General features: G+C 40.1%; 3 protein-coding genes, 1 long non-coding RNA gene and 2 pseudogenes across 4 annotated transcripts; 3 read left to right on the top strand and 3 right to left on the bottom strand.

Annotated features, from left to right (window-relative positions):
* Nucleotides 1–1809: 1809 nt before the first annotated feature.
* Nucleotides 1810–4131, top strand: LOC140948432 (uncharacterized). Its single transcript, XR_012167042.1, has 2 exons — nucleotides 1810–2208; nucleotides 3680–4131. It is a non-coding gene; the product is annotated as an uncharacterized lncRNA (long non-coding RNA).
* Nucleotides 4132–5349: 1218 nt separating this feature from the next.
* Nucleotides 5350–7225, top strand: LOC140948414 (QRFP-like peptide receptor). Its single transcript, XM_073397649.1, has one exon. It carries the CDS (start codon nucleotides 5629–5631, stop codon nucleotides 6811–6813), a length of 1185 nt encoding a protein of 394 aa, XP_073253750.1. The 5' UTR covers nucleotides 5350–5628; the 3' UTR covers nucleotides 6814–7225.
* A 2488-nt stretch (nucleotides 7226–9713) lies between these two features.
* Nucleotides 9714–11382, bottom strand: LOC140947576 (neuropeptide FF receptor 2-like). The gene has a single exon (XM_073396717.1). The coding sequence runs from the start codon at nucleotides 11324–11326 to the stop codon at nucleotides 10238–10240; it is 1089 nt and encodes a 362-aa protein (XP_073252818.1). The 5' UTR covers nucleotides 11327–11382; the 3' UTR covers nucleotides 9714–10237.
* A 5669-nt stretch (nucleotides 11383–17051) lies between these two features.
* Nucleotides 17052–18224, bottom strand: LOC140949030 (pyroglutamylated RF-amide peptide receptor-like). The gene has a single exon (XM_073398283.1). The coding sequence runs from the start codon at nucleotides 18222–18224 to the stop codon at nucleotides 17052–17054; it is 1173 nt and encodes a 390-aa protein (XP_073254384.1).
* A 485-nt stretch (nucleotides 18225–18709) lies between these two features.
* LOC140949029 (octopamine receptor beta-2R-like) lies at nucleotides 18710–21885 on the bottom strand (annotated as a pseudogene).
* Nucleotides 21886–23739: 1854 nt separating this feature from the next.
* Nucleotides 23740–24831, top strand: LOC140949028 (uncharacterized; annotated as a pseudogene).

Raw genomic sequence — 24831 nt, 5'->3', positions numbered from 1 at the left:
ACTGGGACAAGACAAACTAAAGGCATTAGGTAAATGGTAATTTCCTTTGTTTAATTTGTCTTGTCCCAGAGCGACGTTTGCTCTGCAGCACGGCGGTTTTGTACCAAGTGAATGGCTAGCTGTAAAGGGACAATTTATCGGGACCGGCCTAATACGAGGTGGCTACTAGATAATGATAGGCTAAGAAAAGGGTCACATACCACTAGTTAAGCCGTTCATCATGTCAACTAATTTTTACCACGAGGCTCTAGTGCCATCGCTCTATCAATAATGTGATCCTAGCCTGCGTAGCAGGCGTCGAAAGGGGTAAGGGATCGGTGGTAAGAAAAAAGGGAGAAAGGAAGGGGGATTGGGGAGAGAGATTAAGGGGTGCCTGTTAATAAGAACCTCCTCATTTCTGTCGAGACTGGCGTCCGCAAATTCTTCATTGGCTGAGCCGTAATAAGTAACGTATTGACCTGCATAAGTGAGAAACAACCATGATGTAGGCATCAAGGAAATGTGTTCTACTAGCATGAGCTTTGGAAGATCAAAATTTAGCAACGTCACGTTGAAACCCGAACTATGTAATAGCTTGTTTAGCCGGGTAGAGATGCTCAGGAGGTTTTGTTCACTGGATTTGTCCAAACACTAAGCGGAGATTTGAGACGATTTTTGCCAAGCACCTGAAATGCCGATATTCACCGGATTATTATTCGGCGGAGAATTTTAGAAGCTGGGGCCCGTTTCTCGAAAGTCCCGTTAACTTTTCGAGCCCGAAATTTAATATTCAAATCGAAATAAAAAGAATAAGAGCGCGGGTCCTGGCTAGCAAACTACTGCATTTTGTTTCGTTAACTGATACTTTTATCTTGTTAGATGCAAAACTATTGAAACCTCGATCTTTAATGGAAACCTAGACAGCTTACCGGGCCCGTTAATTATCGGGACTTTCGAGAAACGGGCCCCTGGACACCCGACTTTTCCGTAAAATCATATACCGCCTGGAAGGAACCTCTAATATGGTTTGTAAAGAGAGAGTTGATAGTCAAGCTTCGGTAAAAGCTACTCAATTTGTGCTTTTTGTCATTTTGTCATAATTCCTTTCATACATTATTCGCGGCTCAGGCTGGCGACTGTTTTGTTCTTTGCAACCACTATGCTTGATTGAAAACCAAAGGTTTTGTTTATTCAAACGAAACCAAGAGCCATAATCTCATGATGGCTCTTGCACGAGACTGATTATTGTTTGTTGTGTTTGCTGAACACAACAATAAGAAGGTTTTATTTTGCTCGATTATGATATCATTTGAAAAAAGCGTTTCGATTTGACCGGTATAAACAAAGTAATTGTAACATTTGGAGAATGCTGAGAAGCGCTTCCTACTTGTGATTGGTCACGTATTGATAGTTGACGTTATCGAATTATTTACAGCAGATGTTCACTTCCCTTTTCCTCGCTTTTCTCCCTCCCCCTCCCCTCCACTTTTTGCGCCTGCCACGCAGGCTATGTGAGCCTCGCGTACCTTTCGCTGATGGATTTCTGAATGACCAAGTTGAGTTTAGTTCTCAGTCTTTCACGGTCAGCGGCGGTCAGCGACGGCTATCTTATTGCCATTGAAGTGCGCAAGGAACAAACCTGGGACTGGGCCGATAGGAACTAAATTGATTCAACCGCAAGTGATGCTTTAGTAATTCTGTTATGTTAGGGTATACCCAACCTCGTCCCCAGGGCTTTTTACTGGCTTTGGAGGTGGGACGAAAAAAGGCCAGGGAAAAGCGCCCTGGAGACGAGGTTAGATAGCTGCACTGGTTCGCTTTAAAGTGAGCCCCTACCGACGGTTTTTAACTTGATTAAATGCCACGAACATTTCGGAATGGATTTTATCTTTAATTATTTTTGGATAAGTGGAGATACCAAGATTTTTGAGCCTACAATATAACTGCAGCAAGAGGGTTAAACAAACTAATGACACTCTTGAATTAAAACATAATCGCTGTTAACTTTGACTGCATATCACAAATATTTTAATCACCACGTAAGGGCTGTAAACGCTTTTGGTGGTGGCAATGAACAAAATGGGTTTGCTTCGTTTGGCGATCCTGCTCTGTATAGCAGCCTGTCTGACTACGGAGTCTGTAGCTTTGGTTGGCATTGGTGAACATGGTGGAAAAGCAGGAAAAGTTCATCACGTTCACGGCTTAAAGTCAAGACGTCTTTTGAGCAAGGTATTTTTGATCAGTTCAACAGCTTTCTTACCTTGTAGCTAGCGCCCATAACAATGGCATTATTTAGTAACATATTTAGTAACATGACTTTTAGGCGTAGCATTCATTTACTCTGCTGACGAAAAGAAAGACTTTGTACAGTGCATCATTAGCCTTCAGCTTCGGTAAGGATTCAGTCTAAAAATGAATAACTCGTTCTGAACCGATCCGAGTATGCTAAATAAGATGTTTACAGTATTTGAGACAGCGGTAGACTCGGCTTTGACTTAAAATATTTCGTTCAATTCCAGTTAATTCCGTTTACATTATACTAACTTTCCAACAGTGTACTCATGAAAACACAAAGCCTCTTCCTTGCATTGAAGAAAACTGTTTATTTCAGTGTATTGCATTATCTGGAGGCCAATTCAGCTTTCAATGTGCAGATCCCCCCCTTCCTCCGTGGCAATACTTTTAAGAGTCTTTTAAGATCCCTTTTTTAATGTTTAGTGGAAGACTTGATTTAATTGAGTTTGCAACCATTTCGTTTTACCCTGTCTTTAAGGACTCGGATGAGTAAACTATTATGTTTTCACATCGTTTTGTTTGAGTAATTTTTAAACAAGGTGTGAATTTCATTCGAAACGTTGGTGCAGTGAAGTCAAACAAAAGCAATCGGTTCCTTGCAAACTTCCAGAGGAGGTATTTTTGCCCCCCCCCCCCCCCCCTCCCAACCTTGTATTCTCTCCAGGGGTAATCCTCTGTATTAGCCATATTGGGTATGTACCTGTAGTCCAAAAGGATATGGGTTCGAGTCATTTGAAGGTAATCTGAATTTTCTTAATCCGGGAAATTTTTTATTGCGGAGTGCGGGATCCTGGGCTTTGAAATCCGTAATGTAGCGCAAGGAATCCGGAATCCCGCTGTACCTTAACGATAAGTTCCACTGACAAGACAGGAGCCCATAACCGGGCTCCTGACAAGATCAAATCCAGAATCCAGTACTTGAAAAATCCGGAAGCTACAGCGCGGAATTCATTATCCAAGACTCTCTTGGATTACCCCAGACCTAGTTAACCGATAAAAATCGATATCGGAAATCACTCGATATCATCGTTATTAATCGATTTAATCCGCCGAATTAATATCGAATGATATCGGAAATCGATAGAAATCGAAGTCACAGAAAAAAAAAATTATCGATTATTATCGATTTGCAAATTCGATAACAAACAATAGGAATCGATAGTAATCGATAAAAAATCATTATCGATTTCTTTCGGAAAATCATCGATATTAATCGAGGTCACAACTTTTTTCCTTTATCGATTTCCATCGATGATATCGCAAATCGATATTAAACATCGATTACTATCGATTGATATCGATTATCGGCTTATCGATTAAGTACGTCTGGATTACCTTACGTGAACGAGAGAATAAAAGGACCAAATATTCATCAACGATTTGCCTGTTTCCTTTTGCATTTTAGCTTGGGAGCCAGCTCAGTCTTCACGAGCGAGTCCTGACTAAACCTTGTGTAGGTCCGCAAGCCCTGATGTGCAAAAGAAAGATAAAGCGAAGAATGCCAAAAAGAGGAAGAAGTGTAGGAGGGAAGAAAAAAATCTCCTAAACGACTTCGACCTGATGCGTTTGGCTCCTTCTAGAAACGTCTGGCACTCAACGAAAAACTTATAAAGGGTCTTGACCTACGCTTTAAATGAATAACTTCTTACTAACATTTTATGGAATAGGTAATTCAGCTGTTTTGTCAGGGTTTGCTTGATCGTTTTTACGTTTTCGTTTTATGTAAAATTTGAAGTACCAGTGTTCAGTTAGGACGGAAGACAGTATTGTGTTCCATGAGATGGAAGATCTGCTCACACGTGGAAAACTCATAAGCTATACTGAACATAGAATAAATGAGGTTTTGTGTCTTGCAAATATGTGGGGATATTATGTCAGTAAACATTTTTCCGTTCAGTTTATACATCTCACTTAGCAGAAAGCAGAGTTCGCACCCCAATCATGTTTTCCACTTGACGTTTATACGAAATTAAAAGACTACAAAAATCACCATCGGCTAAGAGGATGAAAAAACCAACGCTAAATTTCACCCAAAAGCAGTAGTTCCCCTAGCATTTTTTTCTCCTCTATACCCTTCACTTTAGCTGCATCAACGAAAGATTTGGTTCAGCAGAGTGGATAAAATACGCGACAGGAAAAATACAAAAAGCGTTAGGTGTGAAATAATGGCTTTCTTAGGGCATGCTTGGTTCAATACTGCCCTTCAACTGGACTTTTTCTTTTTGTCACTGCTGCAAGAATGTGCTGGTCACGGTGTGCAATTCATTTTATTTCCCGTTCCTTGGCATTTTTCCTTTCCATACTTAAAGACTTTGCTGTTTCGCGCGTTCTTTTCCCTTGTTGTTGTGAACACGAGGATAATGTCCCTTTTCCGGCAAAGGTTTTGCTGTTCGTTGATCTTATAGAGGTGTTTGAAATTTTTAGGATCTACAGCTAAGATATGTGAACTAGGAAATTCAAAATGCTTTTCTCGTGGTGCTCCAGGTTGTGAGGAGGCTTGTTTAATTTTTTTAGGCATTTGGTCTCTTAGGTTTATAATAAAAGACGAGTTCTTAATGCATCCCAGGTGCTCCTACCAGATATGATGTTTCTTATTTAGAGTGATCGAAAGACGATTTCGTTGAGGTCCATAAACAGATCCGATATTAACTGTGAAATTTCTCATAGGGCGCACGTTTTATAAACATTTCAGGGGCCACACCTGGCTGTGAAATTAAGCAATAAATAAAAATTGATTATTCATAAGGGGTCCTTCAATAAACTAAGGAAGTCTTTTATTTGAAATGCAACAATTTCATTATTAGTTTGTTTATATAGTCCATAAAGCAATTACCGGCAGGAAAAGGAATAACTTGCAGTAAGTACAGGGTGAATGTTATCAAACACTCCAGAAGTTCGGTTGTCTTGTCGAAGTTGTCAAAATATCTTCATTTTTAATATTATTGTTGACAATAACATGATGTCATATGTATAGACTGACAAAGTTAATTGCACGTGCGAGTCGATCATTTGTGATCTACCTTTATAACAGAGAAATCGGTAGTCTTATAATTTCCTTACAGTTGATAAGGCGAACAAAACGGAAACATGGTGAGGTTGTAGTTGCCATCTGTTGTTGACCATGTACTCATACAACAGCGAAACTCATAAAACATCTTGACATGAGAGTTTTTGAAAGGACTGACCTTGGAAATATTATACCCTGAGAGATATCATGAGCAAACGGTTCAATGTTCATAAATATCAGATTTCGAATTCTATTGGAAAATTGAGATTATTTTATCGAGACAACCCCGTCTATCAAATTTATTTTCAGATGTGCTGGCAAGGTGGAAACGTATAGAATATTCTAATATGGAGGAGAGTTACAATATAAGTAACCATACGTATGAATTTATGGCCAGGCAAGGATGCTCACCGCATGTGGTAACAAGGGAAGAAAAAGTTGGTAAAGTTTCAGCTTATATCGTTCTGCTTCTGACTGCTTTGTTAGGGAATATAATCGTGATTTCTGTGGTCTTTAAATCCAAGCGCGTACAACGAAACGTTAACTTTCTGATCTTGAACATGGCAGCATCTGATTTATTCGTGCCGGTTTTCGTGTGTCCTAGGAAAATAGTCGCAATCTTGATGGATACCGAATCGAAATGGCTCTTGACTGGTTTGGCGGGGCAGATTTCATGTAAGGCGATCTTTTTTGCGCAAGATGTAGCAACGGCCGTTTCCATTCAAACACTCGTTCTGATAGCATTGGAGAGATTAATGGCTGTTGTGTTTCCCCTTCGCATCAGCATGTTAACATCTAGAATGCGAGTTGTACTGATCGTTTTGACGTGGATTGTCGGTTCTGCAGTGCACGCGCCATATTTTTACATCTTCAAACTGGCGGAAACGGGAATGGAAGCGCACTGTGTACTAAGCTGGGCACCGGCGTTTGCGGAACCCAGGAGCAGCAAAATTTACGCTACTTTCCTGTGTGTGTTTCTTATCCTTATCCCATTTTCATTACTATCAGTGATATACTCTATCATAGTCTGGACCCTAGTGCGAGAGAGAAATGCATTAAAGCACGCCGTTCGTGGCGGGCTTATCCGCGACAGGATGAACCGAAACGTGCTGAAAATGGCACTTACAATCGTCGCAGTATTTGCCATTTGCTGGGCTCCATTCAATATTTACATGTTTGTTCTGATATTCGTGTGGAACTGGAAAGTACCCTTCTGCAATACGAGCAATTTTCAATTTACAGCTGTCTTTCTCGCATACGCAAACACCGCCATTAACCCATTAGTGTATTTTGTATTCGTGGAACACTACCGGCGCATTCTGCGAAAAACGCTTTCTGTCTCGAAGTTGTATACAAGCGTTCGTGGCGCTGGAAACAGGTTAACAGCACGTCGAGAAACGTTTGAGCTGACAACGATTTCTTTGAACAGACTGCACAAAACAACATCTAATACAACCGGAATCCAAGTGACCTCCAAACGATCAAGGTGCGAAAGTCAAGCTACTATCGCCGAGGAAGTGTTCGATCACTAGCCATTTCTAGTAGTAAAACAGGGGCACCCAACGAGAATGTAGTTCAAAACCACTTAAACATAGCATTGTTGAACATATTCTAGTATTTAAAAGGGTAGATATAGGCATAGTTTTATCCCCTAAAAATTTTTCATCTGTTCGGATTTCCTAGCTGAAAGTCTAGTGATCCGAAAATTATAGGGATCAAAACTTACCTTTTCGAAAATTTCAGCCAGAAAAAAAGGCTCCCGAAAATTCTAGGTGAGCAATTATACCATTTTAGGGGGGTGGGGGGTCGAAAATCCTAGGAGAGGCAGGCAAGCAAGAAATTTAACAACAAATATTCCGAAAATTCTAGATCTCAAATCGTCTTCCGAACAGATATTTTAAAAATTGTCGTTGGGTGCCCCTGGTAAAATGATGGGCGGACGTTCACAGCAGTACTAATAGGGAAATAATGCCACCGTCCGCTATCTGGGTCCACTGTTCGCTTATTGTCCTTTTTTTTATTATGGACCTTAAGATGCACTAGGGAGTTTTAGCAACGACGGCGGCGACTATCTCTTGTCAATAGCAATAGGTTTAGCGAGCAAAACAACAATTTTGCACGTCACTGCGGCGATCATGACGTGAAAGTCCTTATGCGACGTGTTCTGAAGGACGGGAACACACGACGACGGATCACGTTCTAAACTTGCTTGCGATCGCCAAGAATTCCACTCCAGGAAAATCACCTGCGTTTCACATTTTAAGCTACTACTTACTTACTATTACTTAGGCCATTCCGCTGTAAACTTACAGTTCGTGTCTTAGAGCTGAACCCTCAGCTGTTTCTTTGAGCTTTAAAATCCCTGCTCATTTCAAACAAGGTGAAATTAAATACTTATGCAGTGGGGTAATTTATGCATATATCAGTGTTTCAATATAACAACAGCTTCGTCCCAAACGGTGAAAGAGAGTCCTCGGGAAGAACCCAGATCCAAACGTCTAAGATCATTGGTAGTGTAAGTAATTTTGAAAAATGAATTAAAATGGAAAAAAACGCTTTCGGGCTATATACTCCATCTCTGTCCGTTTTATGTTGCAGCCGGAGAATATTACAGTCAAGTTAGCTGTGCTAGTCTTTATAAAGTACAGTATAAAAAAAAGAAACAAATTACATTACATTTCAAGCTCCCCTGATCGGCATGACGGTGGAGACGTTTTACGCGGACAACTGCACAAAACTCTGCATTAACGTATTCCGGGCAGCGAACACTTTCAACGAGTTCAATTCGACGCTTTCGTTCATTTTTACGTTCTAAAAACAATAAACAACGCAAAGCAAAAATGCTATTTTTGTTTCTTTACTCAGTTGCTATATCGTTTCACAGTAGTTATGTTAACTTTGCAGGATCGCCATTCGGTGATGGTAAAAACCTAAGATACACCGAAATCATGTCACGTACAGTTTTCCCGTAGTAGCTTAAAATTCAAATCCATTATGCTCTGTAGCGGCTTTAATGATTCATTTTAAAGCCAGTAACGACAATAACTAAAAAAACCTACACGCTGCAATTGTTCTAAGGATGAATAAGACTATCAGCAGTTTCCCAATTACGTTTGAACCTCTCCACATCGGCCCCCTTAGGGAAAGAAGAAAGTGTCCGTTGTAGAGAGGTGACCGTCAGTGGAGGTTCGACTGTACTTATCTGCCGGATAATGATTTAGATAGTAGTGATTTTGTTAGCGCTAATTATAAAGAATAACTGGTTGGTCTCCGGAACAGAGATAGCCATCATGATAAATCTATGATGATGCGGCAACGTACAAGTTGGGGTACAAAAGGAGACGATCTTCAGAGGATTCTAAGGTTAACGATTCTCAGGGGATAGAATCGGATTTATCATGTTACAAAAGTACGTAGTTTACTTTAATGTGAAGTTGGCAAAGACTTTATTGTTCCGGTTCCCAGGTAACCTCTGATGAGGTTTTGTCCAAATAGAAGCGTTTGATATATTAAACACTATGTTTTTTTTCTTTGAAACGGAGAGATCATCTGATAATCGAAATGATGAAATGGATATCAGTAAAGGTTAAGAGTTTTCTATAATCAAATCTATATGTGAAATTATAATGTTTTTACTACAGTGAATAGGACGCCCAGTAGAAGCAAAATGTCAAACATTGTCAATGTTCGCTTATCAATCTTAGTAATCAGTCTTTATTGCTATTAGCACAAGATTGAATTATCGATTAAAATCTGTCATCCCAGATTGTTTTAATGTATTCATGACCTTACTGAAACTCAAATATTTGCCTGGAATGAAAAAGGAAATTAATTTTTTTTTGTGAAAAGTGATCTTCGGAAACAGCCAATAGCCTGTAATGTCAGAGCGATAACTTTAACGCGAATTTACTTCCCCTCGATTTATTTTTTTCGTTCAATTTTCCAACCAAGACGCCATTAGTGTTTTAAGTTTTCCTAAGACAGAACGGACAAACTTCGGCCTGTTGAAAATTCACCTGCTAAGATGTACCGTTCACACCAATGCACGCTTACCGTGTGAAAACTGAAATTAAGACACCCCGCCTTTAAACAATTCAACCCTCAAAGTCGAGGTCGAATTTTTTACCTGACCGTCCATATTTTTGGGCGTCAAAGGCATGGGTTCATGGGTGCGTGATAACTTAGCCCGAATACTCCAGTTTGGATTTGGATAAAGTAACGCTCTTCTCTTAAGCACATGGTGAAACCCCTGGCAAAAGTTGAAATTCATCTTACATTTTTCGGTCCGTATGAACAGAGTGAAGGTATTGAACGGTTACGCGCAAACAATTAAGATGTTTATTCAAAATTTGAAACCAGTGACCGCACAATGATTTTGACTGCATATTTGTATCTCCGCCCCGTGTATCAAGGTTTACATATTTACTCAAACTTTGCCTTTCATTATTTAATCATCGTCAAGCAAAACAACGTACCACGTTCGATTATATTATTTACAAAGAAGAAGCAAACAAAGTATTCCAAATAATTCATAAGCTGTCAAATGGAATGAAAGTGGTTATAGAGAAAGTGTCACCTGAACAAAACGCTTACGCAACTGTGAAACAGCCTCAAAATGCTTCTGTCATTTACGTGGATGTTTGCCTTGTATATTTGCAAAACGTACGCACCTTAAAGCTACAACTCTTTTTCGCATCATTTACGGGCGGTGCTATACTTTTACGATTTACTAGCTCTTGCTTATGGAGCATCTATTAAATCTTTTTCTTTTTCTTGAAAAATATATTTGTGGAGGTAAACTGAAAAGGTATGAACATTCCGATGCAAACAATTATACCATCAATGTATTTCCTACAAAGAAGCATTGTCTATTTTGTACCTTGCTTTAAATGTATTTATGTGATCTGTGTCTTATTGGAAAGTTTGTATTCTCTCTCCGATTTTGGAGGTGATACGCTAGGCAAGGGAAGAAAGTGTGACATTTTGCCCATCTTCCTTTGAGCTCCATGTTTGGAGATTCCATGAGTGGCTACGCATGGAACCAAAACATCCACAATCACACTTGTTCGAGCAGCACTCAAAAAAGCTCTTGAAGCCTTTGCGGTAATTGCCACTAAAGGTAAAGCAAATGCATGGGTTTATGGCGCAGTTTGCGTAGGCCATGAATAGAGCAAAAAAGCCGAAGGCTCTAAAACCACAACTTGGTGCAGGGTTTTTGTCCCACACAAAGAATGTTAAAAAAGCTTGGACGTTAAAAGGTGCCCAGCATAAAGCAAACCCTAAAACAATGGCAATGACCATCTTGAGAACGTTTCTGTCCCTTCTCACTCGCTTTTCCTGTTCCTTAGCGTTCACTGATTCTCCACCTGGCATCTTTTGAGACCTAAGGCTACAAATGATGATGGAGTAAAGTATTGCCATGAGAGTGAATGGGATGACAGCCAGAATAATAAACATGGCGATGTAGTAATTTTTCAGTGATGATGACATTCCAAAGGCGTCGTTCCACAGCAACTCGCAGGACAGTTTTCCTTGAATCTTCACCAGTTTACGGGCAAAAAAGTAGGGACAATGGATGGCCATGGCAACGGTCCAGGTAGAGAAAATGAAGTATGGGCAAAGCTTTGAGCTGACGACTGGAGGCCTAAAGGGAAAAACCACAGCTCCAAATCGATCTACGGCTATCAAAACCAGGCTTTGGATCGAAACGGCAGTAGAAACATCCTGCAAAAAGAAGCACAGTTTGCAAAGTGCTAAGCCCGTGGGTCCATCTATGAGCCAATAACCAGCGTACAGTTCTGTGAGGATGCGTGGGAATGCGAAAATTGGAAGCAGGAGGTCAGACATAGCCATGTTTACAATGAGATAGTTAATTGTTCTGCGCATCGATTTCGTCTTGAAGACTATGGCTCCGATGAGGCAGTTCCCTGTGAGCGCAACGAATATTATCACGCCGTACGCGAAGGTTTTAGCGATTCGTATGACATCAGGATTCCCAGGACAGTTCAGAAACGGCAGGGTCCTGTTGTCAGTAAGGTTTGACATACTGACCAAAAAAGAGTGTTGCTTTCAATAGCGTTGGCCAATTTAAGTTGTAGTTTGAATGACCACAGAGATGAGCATAAGGGAAATCAGCTCTTGACATGTCAATGTGTTTATTTAACTAAGCCAATATTAGTTCTATCGATTCCTTACAAATTGGATTTGTAATTAAGATTGTGTATTAATGCAAAATTTATGAACGGTTTCCACTTTGAAGACTTCTTCTTAAATAATCTGCCTTTCAATTTTTGTCTACTGATTTGAGGGTTCGTCCCTTTTTTGGAAACAAAAAATATAGAAGGACATTTATATATAGCTTCTTTGTATGAGGTTGGAGACCTCGTATTTTTGTAATCACAGCACACGCATATTTTAAATTGTTTGCTCTTATGTAACCATTCCTTCGAAAAATATGACAAAAAAATCAGTTTTGTTTATCAAGTGAACAAAAAGCTTAAAATAGTGCGAAAACTACGCAAACGTTCCAAACTGAATGGGCAGTTTACAGTTTTATGCTAGTGCGCGAACTCAAAAATGTTGTTGACACTTTGTGTTTGGGTTTCTGGCGAGTTCATTTGTTGTCCTTAATTTGTTAGTCCCCTTAATCTAGTCTTTTAGAAATGTAACATAATCTTTTTTGATTCAAAGGCAAGTTATCAAGTCTGACAATCGACGTTCTGTTGCACTTTGCTTTTTTAATGTTGTCGAAATTCGTAATAATTTAGTGCTGTAATTTGTAATACTTGTCACGATTTTTAGTAAACAGGCCGTCCTATTTGTTATAACACTGGGTTGTGTAATTTCAAATAGTTTAAGCTTCGCAACTTGAAATAAATTTCTCGAAATTTGAAATAAACTGTAAAAGTAAGAGATGATCATTGTTATAGGAAAAGCAGAAAAATAAACGGTCAATTAAAAGAAGAGACCTTATCAGCAAAACGTATATATAATGTCAAGATATTCTCGTTTGAAAGGACGCAAAGTTCCACTCATTGGCTGAGACAGAAAAGATTCGATACTGAGATGGACATTAAATTAAAACACTACCGAATTTTAACAATCACCACATGTACTTCCATAGCGTGTTTGGGTCGGCATTTTAATATCTGACAAGTGCACGTGGCACCTTTTCGTCCCCAGCGATGATGAAGAGCTTGTGCATGAGTTAACATCGCACAGAACATATTTTACAAAACAGATACTGGAAAGTCTTTGGTAAGGTAATTTTTGAAGATGGTCAAAAGGGATTACTGAAGGCAACACAGTACAGGAGAGGGAGAAATAGTTTATGTAAATGGCATAGGTAAGACCAAGAGAGAATGATCTTGGTAAGACAAAGCGTTATTACAAATCACAACTCTTTGATTACAAATTACCACAGAACATACGCCAAACCCTTCGGACAACGCGCGCTCGGGTGAATTAAGCAATGGGCCTCTTAAAATTTGTAAGGGGGTTCTCTAGTCTAAAGGAGATTTAACTTTTCGACTTGAAACTTTGCATACGGTAAATACTTCTTACAAAATGTTCTTATCCATTGTCATTAATGAGCTATCTTAGTGACCTGACTTGTCACGCCCATTATTTGGCATTTGGTTGGGTCCAATTTTACGACATTTTACAAATGCTAGTTGTGATTTATTTTGTTTTCTTTCAATGACTATTACCACAAGGTTTATGGAATTACGGAGGTTTTTCAAAATTATTTGTTTTGAGTGAACTATAACGTTTCCAGTTGAGAGTGAGACTGGGTCGAGGAGTAAACGTTTGATAATGTCATAAGAAAACATATTTTGCAATTCCCCGTTTAATTTGACTTCTTTGACTTTACCTTAACAATACTATGGAGAAATAAACGGGAGCCCCAACAGTCATTTTCATGGCGTAATCTGAAAATAATACATTTTGCATATCCATCGGTAAATTCTCGTGGTATATAAAACTGATTACTCTGAAATGGATTAGGGTTTATAATAACGACTTGGGCTTTTAATTAGTTCAACACCTTAAGGTTTGTTTAGAGTATTCCGCATACACCTTCTCACTTGCTGTTTCACTCGCGTGTCCTGTGTCATGCAAATCAGCTAAGAAATGGTATCTACTGCGCATGTGTATCAGCTTACTGGGTCCCTTTAAATCACTCTAGAACAGAACCCTGCTTTTCTGACCTGCCCTGGGAATCCTGATGTCATACGAATCGCTAAAACTTTTGCGCACGGCGTGATAATAGTCGTTGCGCTCATAGGGAACTGCTTCATCGGAGCCATAGTCTTCGAGACGAAATCGATGGGCAGAACAGTTGACTATCTCATTGATGTCAACATGGCTATGTCTGACCTCCTGTTTCCAATTTTCACAATCCCACGCATCCTCACACACCTGTACGCTGTCTACTGGCTCATAGATGGACCCTCGGGCTTAGCACTTTGTAAACTGTGCTACTTTTTGCAAGAGTGTTTCTACTGCTGTTTCGATCTAAGGTACTTGCTTCTTTTTGTGGTTGAGATTCTTGTGGCTCATGTGGTCCTCATGGTTCTTTTCATCCTCGGAGACCCAGGCGCGGTCAGTTGGGTAGGGATAAACGGCGGTGAAAGTTTTCAAGAACGGGCGAGATAGCGCCTGGGATGCTACTCTTAAAGAACCAGTTACACGACTCACTCGAAAGCTTGTCTTTGATTGAGCCCAATTGGAGGCCAGCATCTATCGAACTGCTTTCATAATGTTCTTCTCTTCTTCGTTGCACCTGATCCAGGATGTCCCTTGGCAGTTGTTGGGCTTCTCTCTACGTATGGACCACAGCTCTCAAGCCTTTCGAAATGATACCATGATCCACGATCAGCTCTTTCTCGCAGGGAAATATGGTTTTACTATGTGGGTACACTCTTGAGCTTGCCATTCATGAGAAATATAACGAGCCACCCAGTTTGGGATGACAGCATCAGGTTAAGTGTGTCTTTGGAGTTCAGACACACTTTTGGGTGAGATTGGGGTGAAAGACAATATGTCAATCAAATAATCACTTTCAGTACCCGACTTCTTTTTTTCGTTGGCAAGCAACAATGTGTCTGCCACTTACAATTCGGTTCCTTTCTTGTAAGTGAACTTCAAATTTTACCTCAGCAGCTGCAACAGCATTCGTTGAAGGCAAGCAGGTTCGATGTGAAGAGGCTTGTTCACGATTGCAGTGAGAGGTTTCTGATCAGTTTCAATAATGTCTTACCTCCCTTCTAGATCTGTGCATATCGGGTTTTAGCTTCCGTATGTGCTGTTTATGAGGCATATGCCACATCCAACAGCCTTTGCAAGATAAAGAAATAAGGACTGGGGGTTAGAAATGTACAACTTTAGGGGCTCAAACGCTTTTTGATAAGGTGCTTCCCAGCTCCAGTGGATATATCTCCGTAGCATTTCACGCAGGGGGGCACTCTTCTCGCTTAGATTGCTGATGAACTTGGGTAGGTCATTGACAATACCAAGGCCTGTTAGGGGCAGGCATATCTTTAATAATAGTAACTTTGCCGTTATAAGGTTTGAGGCCAGTCGTTTTTTGTGAAAAAATGTTCAACTTATGACACAACGAAATCCGCATTCCCTTGGACACAATTTGTAGCATTTCTCTCGTGCTCTTTGCAGGAATTCTCTTTTAAATCCTGCACCGTTCTCGTGTGTTCATTCACCCCATACCAAGAGGTCATCCACAATGATTGCACAGGCTACCCAGCAGACAGGTTTTCCACCGCATACCAAAAGACCTCAGAGCCAGAGGTAATTCCAAAGGGCATTAGGAAAAACCCGACCTTACAAACGGGATGTTCAAATGTCAGAGTCAAGCCTCACCTTGTAAGCCACAGGGATTTTACCAAAGTCAACGTCCAATAAATCTTTGCACTCGTCAAGTATTGCTGCGCGGAATGCATCGACATTGTCAACTTCATGATCCCCGCTGTGCAACAGTGAGATTTAGGCTTATGGAATCCATAAGGCCAAAAACAACGGTGGAACGTACCTGTCGACGACGAAAAATACCAGATCACTGTTCACAGACTTCAGTGGCAGTCGAGGATTACAGTTCCTAGTAAATGTGAGTCCACCTAAGCAACGAGTGGCACCGCTGTTTATTGATCGGTTTCCTCCTCACGTATAATTCTCTTGAATAAATCTACTGTGATTACATTGCATTTTTAAGCTCAACTTCTTTGCCATGAATTTCCATTGTGCAATGAATCGAAATTCGTACTTGTGATTTGACTTTGGAGAATCAGTAACTGCGTCAGCAACAAACAAATTATCATGTCCAATTAGGAAAACAGACTTGTGAAACTTTGATAGTCGGTATGTACAAATCTGGCTGTTCCTATTTGAAAGAGCGGAGTGAATTTGCAGTTGTAAGACATCAAACACACGATCTACCTCCTTTCGTACTTCCCCACACTACTTGTTGCAGCTCAGTGAATACTGTACCCCAAAATGCAATGAAATTCGTGCTTGTGATTTGACTTTGGAGAATCAGTAACTGCGTCAACAACAAACAAATTATCATGTCCAATTAGGAAGACAGACTTGTGAAACTTTGATAGTCGGCACGTACAAATCTGGCTGTTCCTATTTGAAAGAGCAGAGTGAATTTGCAGTTGTAAGACATCAAACACACGATCTACCTTCTTTCGTACTTCCCCACACTACTTGTTGCAGCTCAGTGAACACTGTACCCCAAAATGCATTTAAAAACTGACGCTTTTGATAGATATTCTACTTTAAGTCAGACTGAATTTTTTTTTTTCATGATATAAGTACCATGTGCCACTTTGCTGCCCATCTCATCTGCCAAGAGAGGCAAATGCTTTGAGAAGTTTAAGTCCATTCTGAAGGGTATGTTTAGATATTTTGTGGACGACAGCGTAGTAAGCAAACACCTTGATCGACGATGATAACTTCCTTTAGGTGATCTTTTGGTTGCCGTTTTTTCTTGAGTTTCCTGTTTCTTCCCTGGTTTTTACTGGTTCCCATGGCTTCCATGTTTATTGCAGTTTCTGTGGTTTTCGCGGTTCTTGCTTATACAGTAGTTTCAATGGTTCTTGTGGTTACTGAGGTTTCCCTGCTTCACACGTGGTTCCCCAGGTTCTCCCGTGGTTGGTTGTCGTCTTCCAGTGGTTCTTCTTGGTCCCGTGGTTCTCGTGGTTCCCGTGGCTGGTGTGTGTTTTTTTGTTTTCTGTTGTTCTTGTTGTTTCTGTGGTTCTTGATGTTGTTGTGGTTTCCGTTGTTGGTGTGGTTACAATCAGATGTAGCTTCTCAGCAGTTGATCAATCAGACTCTGAAGATGACTATTGCACGATTTGTCGAAACGTCAATTACTGTGAAAAACAACCCTTTTCAAGACCACACTCACTTGGACGATCATTTTCCACCTACACTTGACACAGACATATACTTTCATCTTTCCCAGTATTCTGGTAGCTTTAAAGTAACTTTATCCTGCTCTAAAAGCATTTCATGACAGATCTTACTTATGTACAAAAACCTTCACTGCTTTTAGAAAAGCAATTACTGGCTAGAAAATATCTTCCAATATATTCTGAGAGCACAGAAGAAGAGATATTTTGAGGGAACTTAAATAAAATGATGAAAGACAGGCAGTTGCTTTTGAACAATATTGTTGTGTTGTCCAGATGTGTCTCAGTGAAGGACCAAGAATCTGATGTAGAAGTTACATTTCGTATATACTTTTGCTTCAGAGAACTCGCAACTCTATATCTTGATGTTGCAGATTACCTTGGTGCCTTTTCTTTCGCTTCAAAGTGGTGCCCTTAATCTCAGCGGGCTGGTGCTTGTTTCTTGAGATCTTTAATCTATAACAGGACGGTGGGCCCAGGCATTGGCCAATCAGCTTTTTCAGACCGTTTTTATAATTTTCGCTGAACATGAAATAAATGATTGGATTTATGGATGGATTAGCAAAAGCCAAATAAAAGGTATATTTTCCGAAAATCACTAAAAGACAAGGTGGCTCTAGTTTCTTGTCAACCCAAGCATACACTACCACGAATATGTAAATCAGGCAAGGAAACCAGCAGAAACCGTAAGCAAATAAGACCGTAAGCATCATGCGAAGGACTTTTCTGTTACGAATTTGCCAACGCTTTTGTCCCATGGATCCTAAACTGTCACTAGCATCGCATGGAACGCAGGTGCGCCTGATTCGTAGAAGCATTGACGAGTAAAGGGTAACTATTACTACAAATGGAATGAAAACCAAAAGTGTAGTTCGGATTGTAAGTTCGATTTTCAGGGCTTCAAAGTCATTTTTTACAAGCGGTTTCCAACTTTGATGGCAGTAAGGACGTCCGTTTTCGACGAAGAAGTTGAAAGTGTAAAAATATGTTGAGTACATAACACAAGCTATCAGCCAAGTAGATATAATCATTGCTTTGCATCGTCTACGAGGAGTAGTATCTGCTGGCAGCGGTGTAGAAATCGCGGTGTAGCGTTCGATGGCAATATACAAGAGGCTTAGCAAAGACACGGCTACTGATACGTCTAGTAAAAAGTAAACGGTTTTGCATGAGACGGCACCCAAGGTTCCTGCAATCAACCAGGCATCTTTATAGTAGAATATCTCCACAAAACGTTTAGGAATGACAAGAGTGGAGGACAAGAAATCAGAAACAGCAAAGTTGGTGATCAAAAAATTCACGCTGGTTCTCATTCGCCGCTCTCTGTAAACCACAGAGACTACCAAGGCGTTGCCAATAAGAGATGTTAGAAAGATAAGCGCACAGACCATAGTTTCAGCAACCTGGGTTGTGGTTCCATTGGGAACAACACATGCGATGTGAGTGAGATTATTGCCGTGATCAGTTTTTGATAAAATTGTTTCGTTCATGGCTGAATTGGGGTCTGTCATTAGTTCCGAATACATGCAGGTTCTCCATATGGGAAAAGCCATCAATACTTTCGGCTTAAGTAATTACCTTTTGTAATTACTGATTACTGATGCATTTTTTTAGCCAATGAGAGAGTCAGTTTTATATGAAAACTATTAATTAAAACTGATCACTTGTTTTTTGTCATTTAACTGTCAAGCCGTGAGTTTTTAATTTATTAGCTTTTCTTCTGTTTTCTTTGTTAAAAAATAAAGCCAATGACATTTTTTAAGGCCGATTTTTTATTTCAATCTTTAGAACAGTTCCTGCATTTGTATGAAAAAGATAATCTCAGATCGACAAATAAAAAGGGGAAACCTTTATTTGTATCTTAAAAAAATACAGTTCGTTTATTGCACTTTGATAACATGAACTCTTCGCTTTTGTATTACAATCCATTTCGAATTTACCTACACATCACAATCGAGTCAAACAAATAGGTCACAGGGAAATCTAAATGATTTTTCTAATCGGTCGATTGCATTTGTTCAAAGCTAACCTCGATTCCTTGAAACTCTATTTGAATGTCAGATTTCAATTCAAATCGATCTCTACCGTTTCGAAAAGGTGCCTCTTTCCCATCAAACTATTAGTAAATTGAAAAGCTGTTAAGGGTTCACCCAAAATTATCGCATGTATCAATATTGTTTTAGTATCAACATTGGTTTTAGGCCTGTTCAATGATGCCATAGTGTTTCTCTCTGCCTTATTGTTTGCTATAAAACACAAGCTCAATTTATTCAAACATCACTACTGAACAGTCTTTTTTTATATATAACTTAGCAGTTATTTTTTTAATGTGGCTTCGCCGCAGGTGGAATTCGAAATGAAACTACTTCTTGTGATTTGTGTACGAGGAGAAAATGGGTCGCAGTTTGTTTTCCTTTTAACGGATGTCTTAGTGTTTAACGTGCCATTTGCGTTTTTGATTGGCAAACTTGAACATTACTGACGCTCGATGCACGCAAACGTTTCTATTTCAACCGTGCATGGTATGAAAAGAAGTTGTTCATGTGTTCTTTCTCGCACAGAAACTTTTCATATTTTTTGGAACTGGAATTCAAATTAGCAAAGGCATTTAACTAAACCAGATAGGGTTTGCGGAAACCCGGGGAACCGCTTAATTCTATTTCTGGTCGATTTTGAGCCGAGAGTTTGTACAAATTCATTTGGACTTTTTACGAAATTATTAAAAGGGACGGTTAAATCATAGCGTGTGACAGTGGAAATTTTACAGAACAAGAGTTTGCACCGGAGTAGGAATACATCATTCAAACGTCAAGGAGGGAGGGGAGGTCGTTCCGACCCCCTTAAAATTTTGCTTCGTGAAAGTGCTTTAGAAATAGCAAATATTTTATAGAATAACGAAGATGAACTATACAAGATAAGTGATGTAAACGTGTACGGATAAAGCGTCGCTGTAGACCTGTGTCGTCATACTCACTCCGACCGAAATCTTCAGCGCCATTGATTGGAGCAAACAGACAGAAAAGCAACGACGATAATAGATGATATTGGAGGAACCGTTCCATCCCTAAAAATTTTTTATTGGCACTTTAATGATACTAATGATAATGATAAATATATTTAGAAGAGTATGAATTACAATAACAATAAGAATAAGAATTATTATAACAATAATATTGGTCGCCTTTTTTTATTCTTTGATGTGAGCGCGCGGCAAAAGGGAAAGATGACAGTAAGGCTTCCTCTTTCTACAAAAAACCCATTCAAAAGTATTCGTGGAGATTTGACGCCTACGGTAATAAGTCTATTGTTTCTTTTTGAAAAGAAGTAAAAAAGAGCATCTTTGAATTACAGCTGCCAGTCGGCTGGTTTTGGGCTCTCGGAGTAACCTAACACTCAGAAGCGTGTTATAATTTTTTGGCATGTTAATAAAGAGTGTCACGGTCGCAATAGGTTTTGATTTCTTCTTAAATCCGCTACACCTAGGTAAGAAGCCGTACCTGGTTGTTTGGACAATAACTCAATCACTAATGTACAATTTGGTGTAATTTGTAGTAAAACCAGTATCGGGTAATACTGAAAAGAACCTTTTTATCATTTAAACACCCTAAAACACATTTCAGCCTAAAACACATTTGCGAAAGTTCGCTTTTACCTTTCTTCACAACCGAGCTTGCGTAATTCTAATTTAACATCCTGCTTCAAAAAATGCGTAAACCAAAGGGTTTGCTGCTGAATTTAAACCAAAAATAAGGTCAGAATTTCTGGACCTTTTTTGTATAACTTGCAAGAAAATGTAAAACAGAGAGCTAAATAGTCTATTATTATCGCATGACATACCAAGAATAACGCTACTAATGCAATTATAAAGTATGCTGCTCCGTGCTTCTTACGTTTGAAGATAGGTGCAGTTTTCTTGGAAAAGCAGTTGTAACCTTCATGAATCTCTAGCGATCTAACTGCGTTTCGGAAGGTGGAATCTCCGTTTGCTGTGGCGCGTGCGACAACTAGAATGCGGGCAACAGCATGGGAAACTAACACACAAGCAGATATATCAAAAATCGAGACTCCGGTTATTCGTGAGATTTTCCAAACTTTGTATGAGTTCGTAGCGTGCATTCCTACCACAACAGTCAGCGAAATGATCAAAGGAATTACCCACGACATACAAATGACTATTCCAGGGCTTCTTGAAGTCATGCTGTTAGGATATCTGAAGGAATGAACAATGTTTATTTAGCGATCCCAGGTTAAAATGCCCAAGTTTGTATCGGAGGAGTGAAGGAAAAACCAATGTAAGGTCACATAGACGCTCTTATTGCATACAGCTAAGATGCTACAAAGATGTCCCATGGGAAATATCGCAACTCCCAACACAAAGTCAGCAACAACTAACGACAAACAAACCAGTTGGCCGTGGAGTGTAGCCTGCGATTTTTGACGATGAAAAGTACCAAAAAGCCATTCCCAGTTGCTGTTATAACAGAAAACAACCAATATACTTGGTCCACTTTACCTCCGATCAACGCATTTAGACGACTTTGAGCTGCGCATGCTCACTGGGTTGTGTAAATGGCAATAGCTGTTGTTCACACATACATCTAAGTCATTAAAGTTTCCGTCGCAAGTGCGGAGATAGACTGCTAGCTCAATTATCGATCTAATTTCTTTTTCAGTACAAATACTAAGAAATGTTTCCCGTGAAAAACTACTCCAAAAGATCATCGTAATCACGTCATTCGTGTTTTGGCCAAATGAATCATGAGAAATAGTCAGCTGTTCAAAGAAAGAGTTCAGTGTAAATTTTTATCGTCAAGATTACTATCAAGTAGTTAATGTTTTCGTTTGAAGATAAAAAAAGATGTTTGGAAGGCATTACTAATATTTTCTTTGAAGGACACTACTACATTTATAAATTCTAATCGCACCCTTTCATGTACGTGATCACCTGTGGTTGCATATATTTTAAAACACCAAAAAATATGGAAAATTAGGGGTAAGTTCATTTGTTTGCTATTTCATCCATTCTTCGGAAGAATTGTTTAACTTTTAGCCTGCACCGCAGATTAAAAGTGGAAACAATGGAGACCTTCCGGCAGACAGCAAACTTCCCGTGTATGCACTTGCATTATGAATAATTTCAAAAATGAGTATTTCGTCGGTGCATTTCGCCATTGTTGGAATCAATGAAATAATATCCCAGCTATGCAGATAATCATTGAGGCATAGAAATTACCAATACCCGTTTTGAAAGAGCGGACAATTTTAACACAATATATCTTGGGCCCTCTCAAATTAAGCTTGGTAAGATATGTTTTCGCGTGATGGTATCATTGAACCAATCGATGGATACAGCAGGTTAGTAGTCTTCTCACTCAATATGTACATCTAAACTCTAAGTAGGAACGCATTTGACTCGAACTAAAAATCAAACTTGAACTTGACCTGGAACAGGAACTCAGATTCAGCCAATAAATAATAAGTAAATGAAAAATGAAACTATAGTTTTAAACATTACATTAATTGCACTTTGATCATAGTTGGGAGGGAATTGCATAGACTATCACATTGTGTAGATAGCAATCACGGCAAGCAATTCAGGGTTATAGCTGGCTTTCCACTCAACAACATCAATTTTGAACAAGCTGTAAAACTACGTAAGGAACGTTTTGGCCAACCCAGTAAGATAATATTAAAGTGCCCATATGCAAGAACAAGCTCTCTTAGATATTGCAAGCCCCATCAATCGATTAACGAGTTTGCAGCTGTTTTATGACCCGATAAAAAGTCGTGTCAGAGGTCTTGAATCGCTCGGAAGATCACACGAAAGCTATGGGGATCTCCTAGCTCCTATTATCCTAGGAGAACTACCCCATGAGTTGAGAAAGAACTTAGCTCGCAAACATGACAGCCCTGAGTGGAAATTCCAGGAACTGAGAGAAGCTATCGTAAAGAAAATTCGAATCCTTGAAGCAGGTATCCAACTTAATGGCACCCTTCATGGATTCACCCCTACAATTACCAGTTCCTTCCTCACTCAAATACAAGGAAGTCGTCTTTATCCTGGGAAATCTAACAAGCCAGAACCCAAACGGAAATGCACTTACTGCAAGGGACCCCACTCCTCGTACAATTGTAACGTGATTACTGACTGTCAGCAAAGGTGGTCTATAATTAGGAAGGAAAGACTTTGTTACAACTGCTTGGGAAACCTTTTACATCCAGGTACCGTTGTCATAAATTTAAGGGAAAACATCACACCAGTCTCTGCTCAGGGAACTCACCAAGAGGGACTGCCACAGCTCCCACTGCTCCTACGGCTCCCACTAACACTCCTCAAGACACGAGTGAACCATCAATATCATCTGTTCACGCTAACCTTTCACCTATCACAGACCCCACACTTGCAGCCAGTTTCCTGATCAGTGGTGGTCAAATTTCACTATTGAAAACAGCCATATCAATAGTCAATACAGAGCACATTTACTGTGAGGCAAATATTCTCCTGTATGAAGGGGCAAAGCGCTCATTTATCACTTATGCCTTGGCCAATCAACTCGGCGTACCACTACTGAAGAGTGGATCAAATTCTCTCTCAGCCTTTGGTGCTCATACATCAGCCGGCAGACAGTTACCAGTTGCCGTTATCAACGTTGTAACCATTCATGGGGAGAAAATTCCACTACGTGTCCTCGCAGTAGACAAGATAGCCACGCCTCTTAAAACCAATTTCCGTCATCAGAGCTAAGACATACCCTACCTTAGGGGATTGAAACTAGCTCACCACATCACCTCGGATGAGAAATTTGATATTTATTTCTTAATTGGAGCAGACCACTACTGGGACACAGTTGAAGACACCATAATCGGCGGACCGGGACCAACTGCTGTCGCCTCAATGCTTGGCTACCTGCTATCTGGACCATTGCATTGCTCAACCCTCGGACACTGCTGTTAATCGAACTACACACACTGTCATCCACCAAGAAAGAAGAATTTGATCTAGGACAGTGCTGGTCCTTGGAGTCCATGGGTATCCTTCCAGGAGCAGAGAAGGATGATCATGCTGTTTTCCTCGAGAATTACCTAAACATCTCGATTACAAGAAACTCTGATGGAAGCTACATAGCAAAATTCCCTTGGAAGGAAGATGCGCCTCCACTTCCTTCGAATTATTCAAGCTGCACAAGGCGCACAAGAGCCATGGTCCGTCGCCTTGCTGACACACCCCATCTCCTTGAAACCTACGATGACATCCACAAGGAGATGGAAAGGTGAAGTTTTATAGAGATGGTTGATGAAGTCAACTCTACTGATAGGGCGCACTATATTCCCCACCACCCTGTGAGGAAACAATCAAGTACCACGCCTGTCAGAGTTGTCTATGACTGTGGCTTTAGTTCAACGCCAAATGACCCTAGCTTAAAATGATTGTCTTTTGGTTGGCCCACCGTTTCTTAATGATATGTTTTCTATCATCCTGCGATTCCGGTCATACACCCATGGTCTATCACCGGACATTGAAAAGACCTTTTTACATGTTGGCCTGAATGAAAGCCAATGAAGGAGCTGGAGATTTCACCAGATTCCTCTGGCTACCAGACCCAACAGACCCCGAGAGCAAGTTTGAAGTATATCGATTAAAGACTGTCCTATTTGGATCAACCAGCTCTCCCTTCATGCTAAATGCCACCTCACATTGTCATCTGAGAAACCACAGCTCGCCTATCGCTAAAGACATAACAGAACAATGTCCAGGTTGACAACATTATATCAGGCTGCGATCACCAGCCCGAAACCGTCCAGTATTATTCAGAGGCAAGATCCATCATGACTACTGCATGTTTCAACGTACGTTCATGGGCATCGAACAACCAGTTGCTTCGTGAAAGGGCGGCAAAGGATGACGCGGCTGACACAAGCAATGTTGTTAACATTCTCGGCCTTAAGTGGAATTTACTCACTGATACCCTCAGCCTGAAAACCCACAAAATCTATCAGCCATCTAGCCGACCTATCACCAAACGTACTGTACTGCAAATTGCGTTAAGGACGTATGACCCACTTGCACTTTTGTCTCCTGTCACTATCAAAGCCAGACTACTGATGCAAGAACTATAG

Source organism: Porites lutea, chromosome 9 (assembly GCF_958299795.1).
Source record: "Porites lutea chromosome 9, jaPorLute2.1, whole genome shotgun sequence".
NCBI lineage: Eukaryota > Metazoa > Cnidaria > Anthozoa > Scleractinia > Poritidae > Porites > Porites lutea.
The sequence above is the reverse complement of the archived record's forward strand: the minus strand, read 5'-3'. Positions and strand labels throughout refer to the sequence as shown.

Bases quoted from the DNA above. Each gene is read 5' to 3' on its own strand.
- LOC140948414 (XM_073397649.1), top strand. From the start codon at position 5,629: ATGGAGGAGAGTTACAATATAAGTAACCATACGTATGAATTTATGGCC.
- LOC140947576 (XM_073396717.1), bottom strand. From the start codon at position 11,326: ATGTCAAACCTTACTGACAACAGGACCCTGCCGTTTCTGAACTGTCCT.
- LOC140949030 (XM_073398283.1), bottom strand. From the start codon at position 18,224: ATGACAGACCCCAATTCAGCCATGAACGAAACAATTTTATCAAAAACT.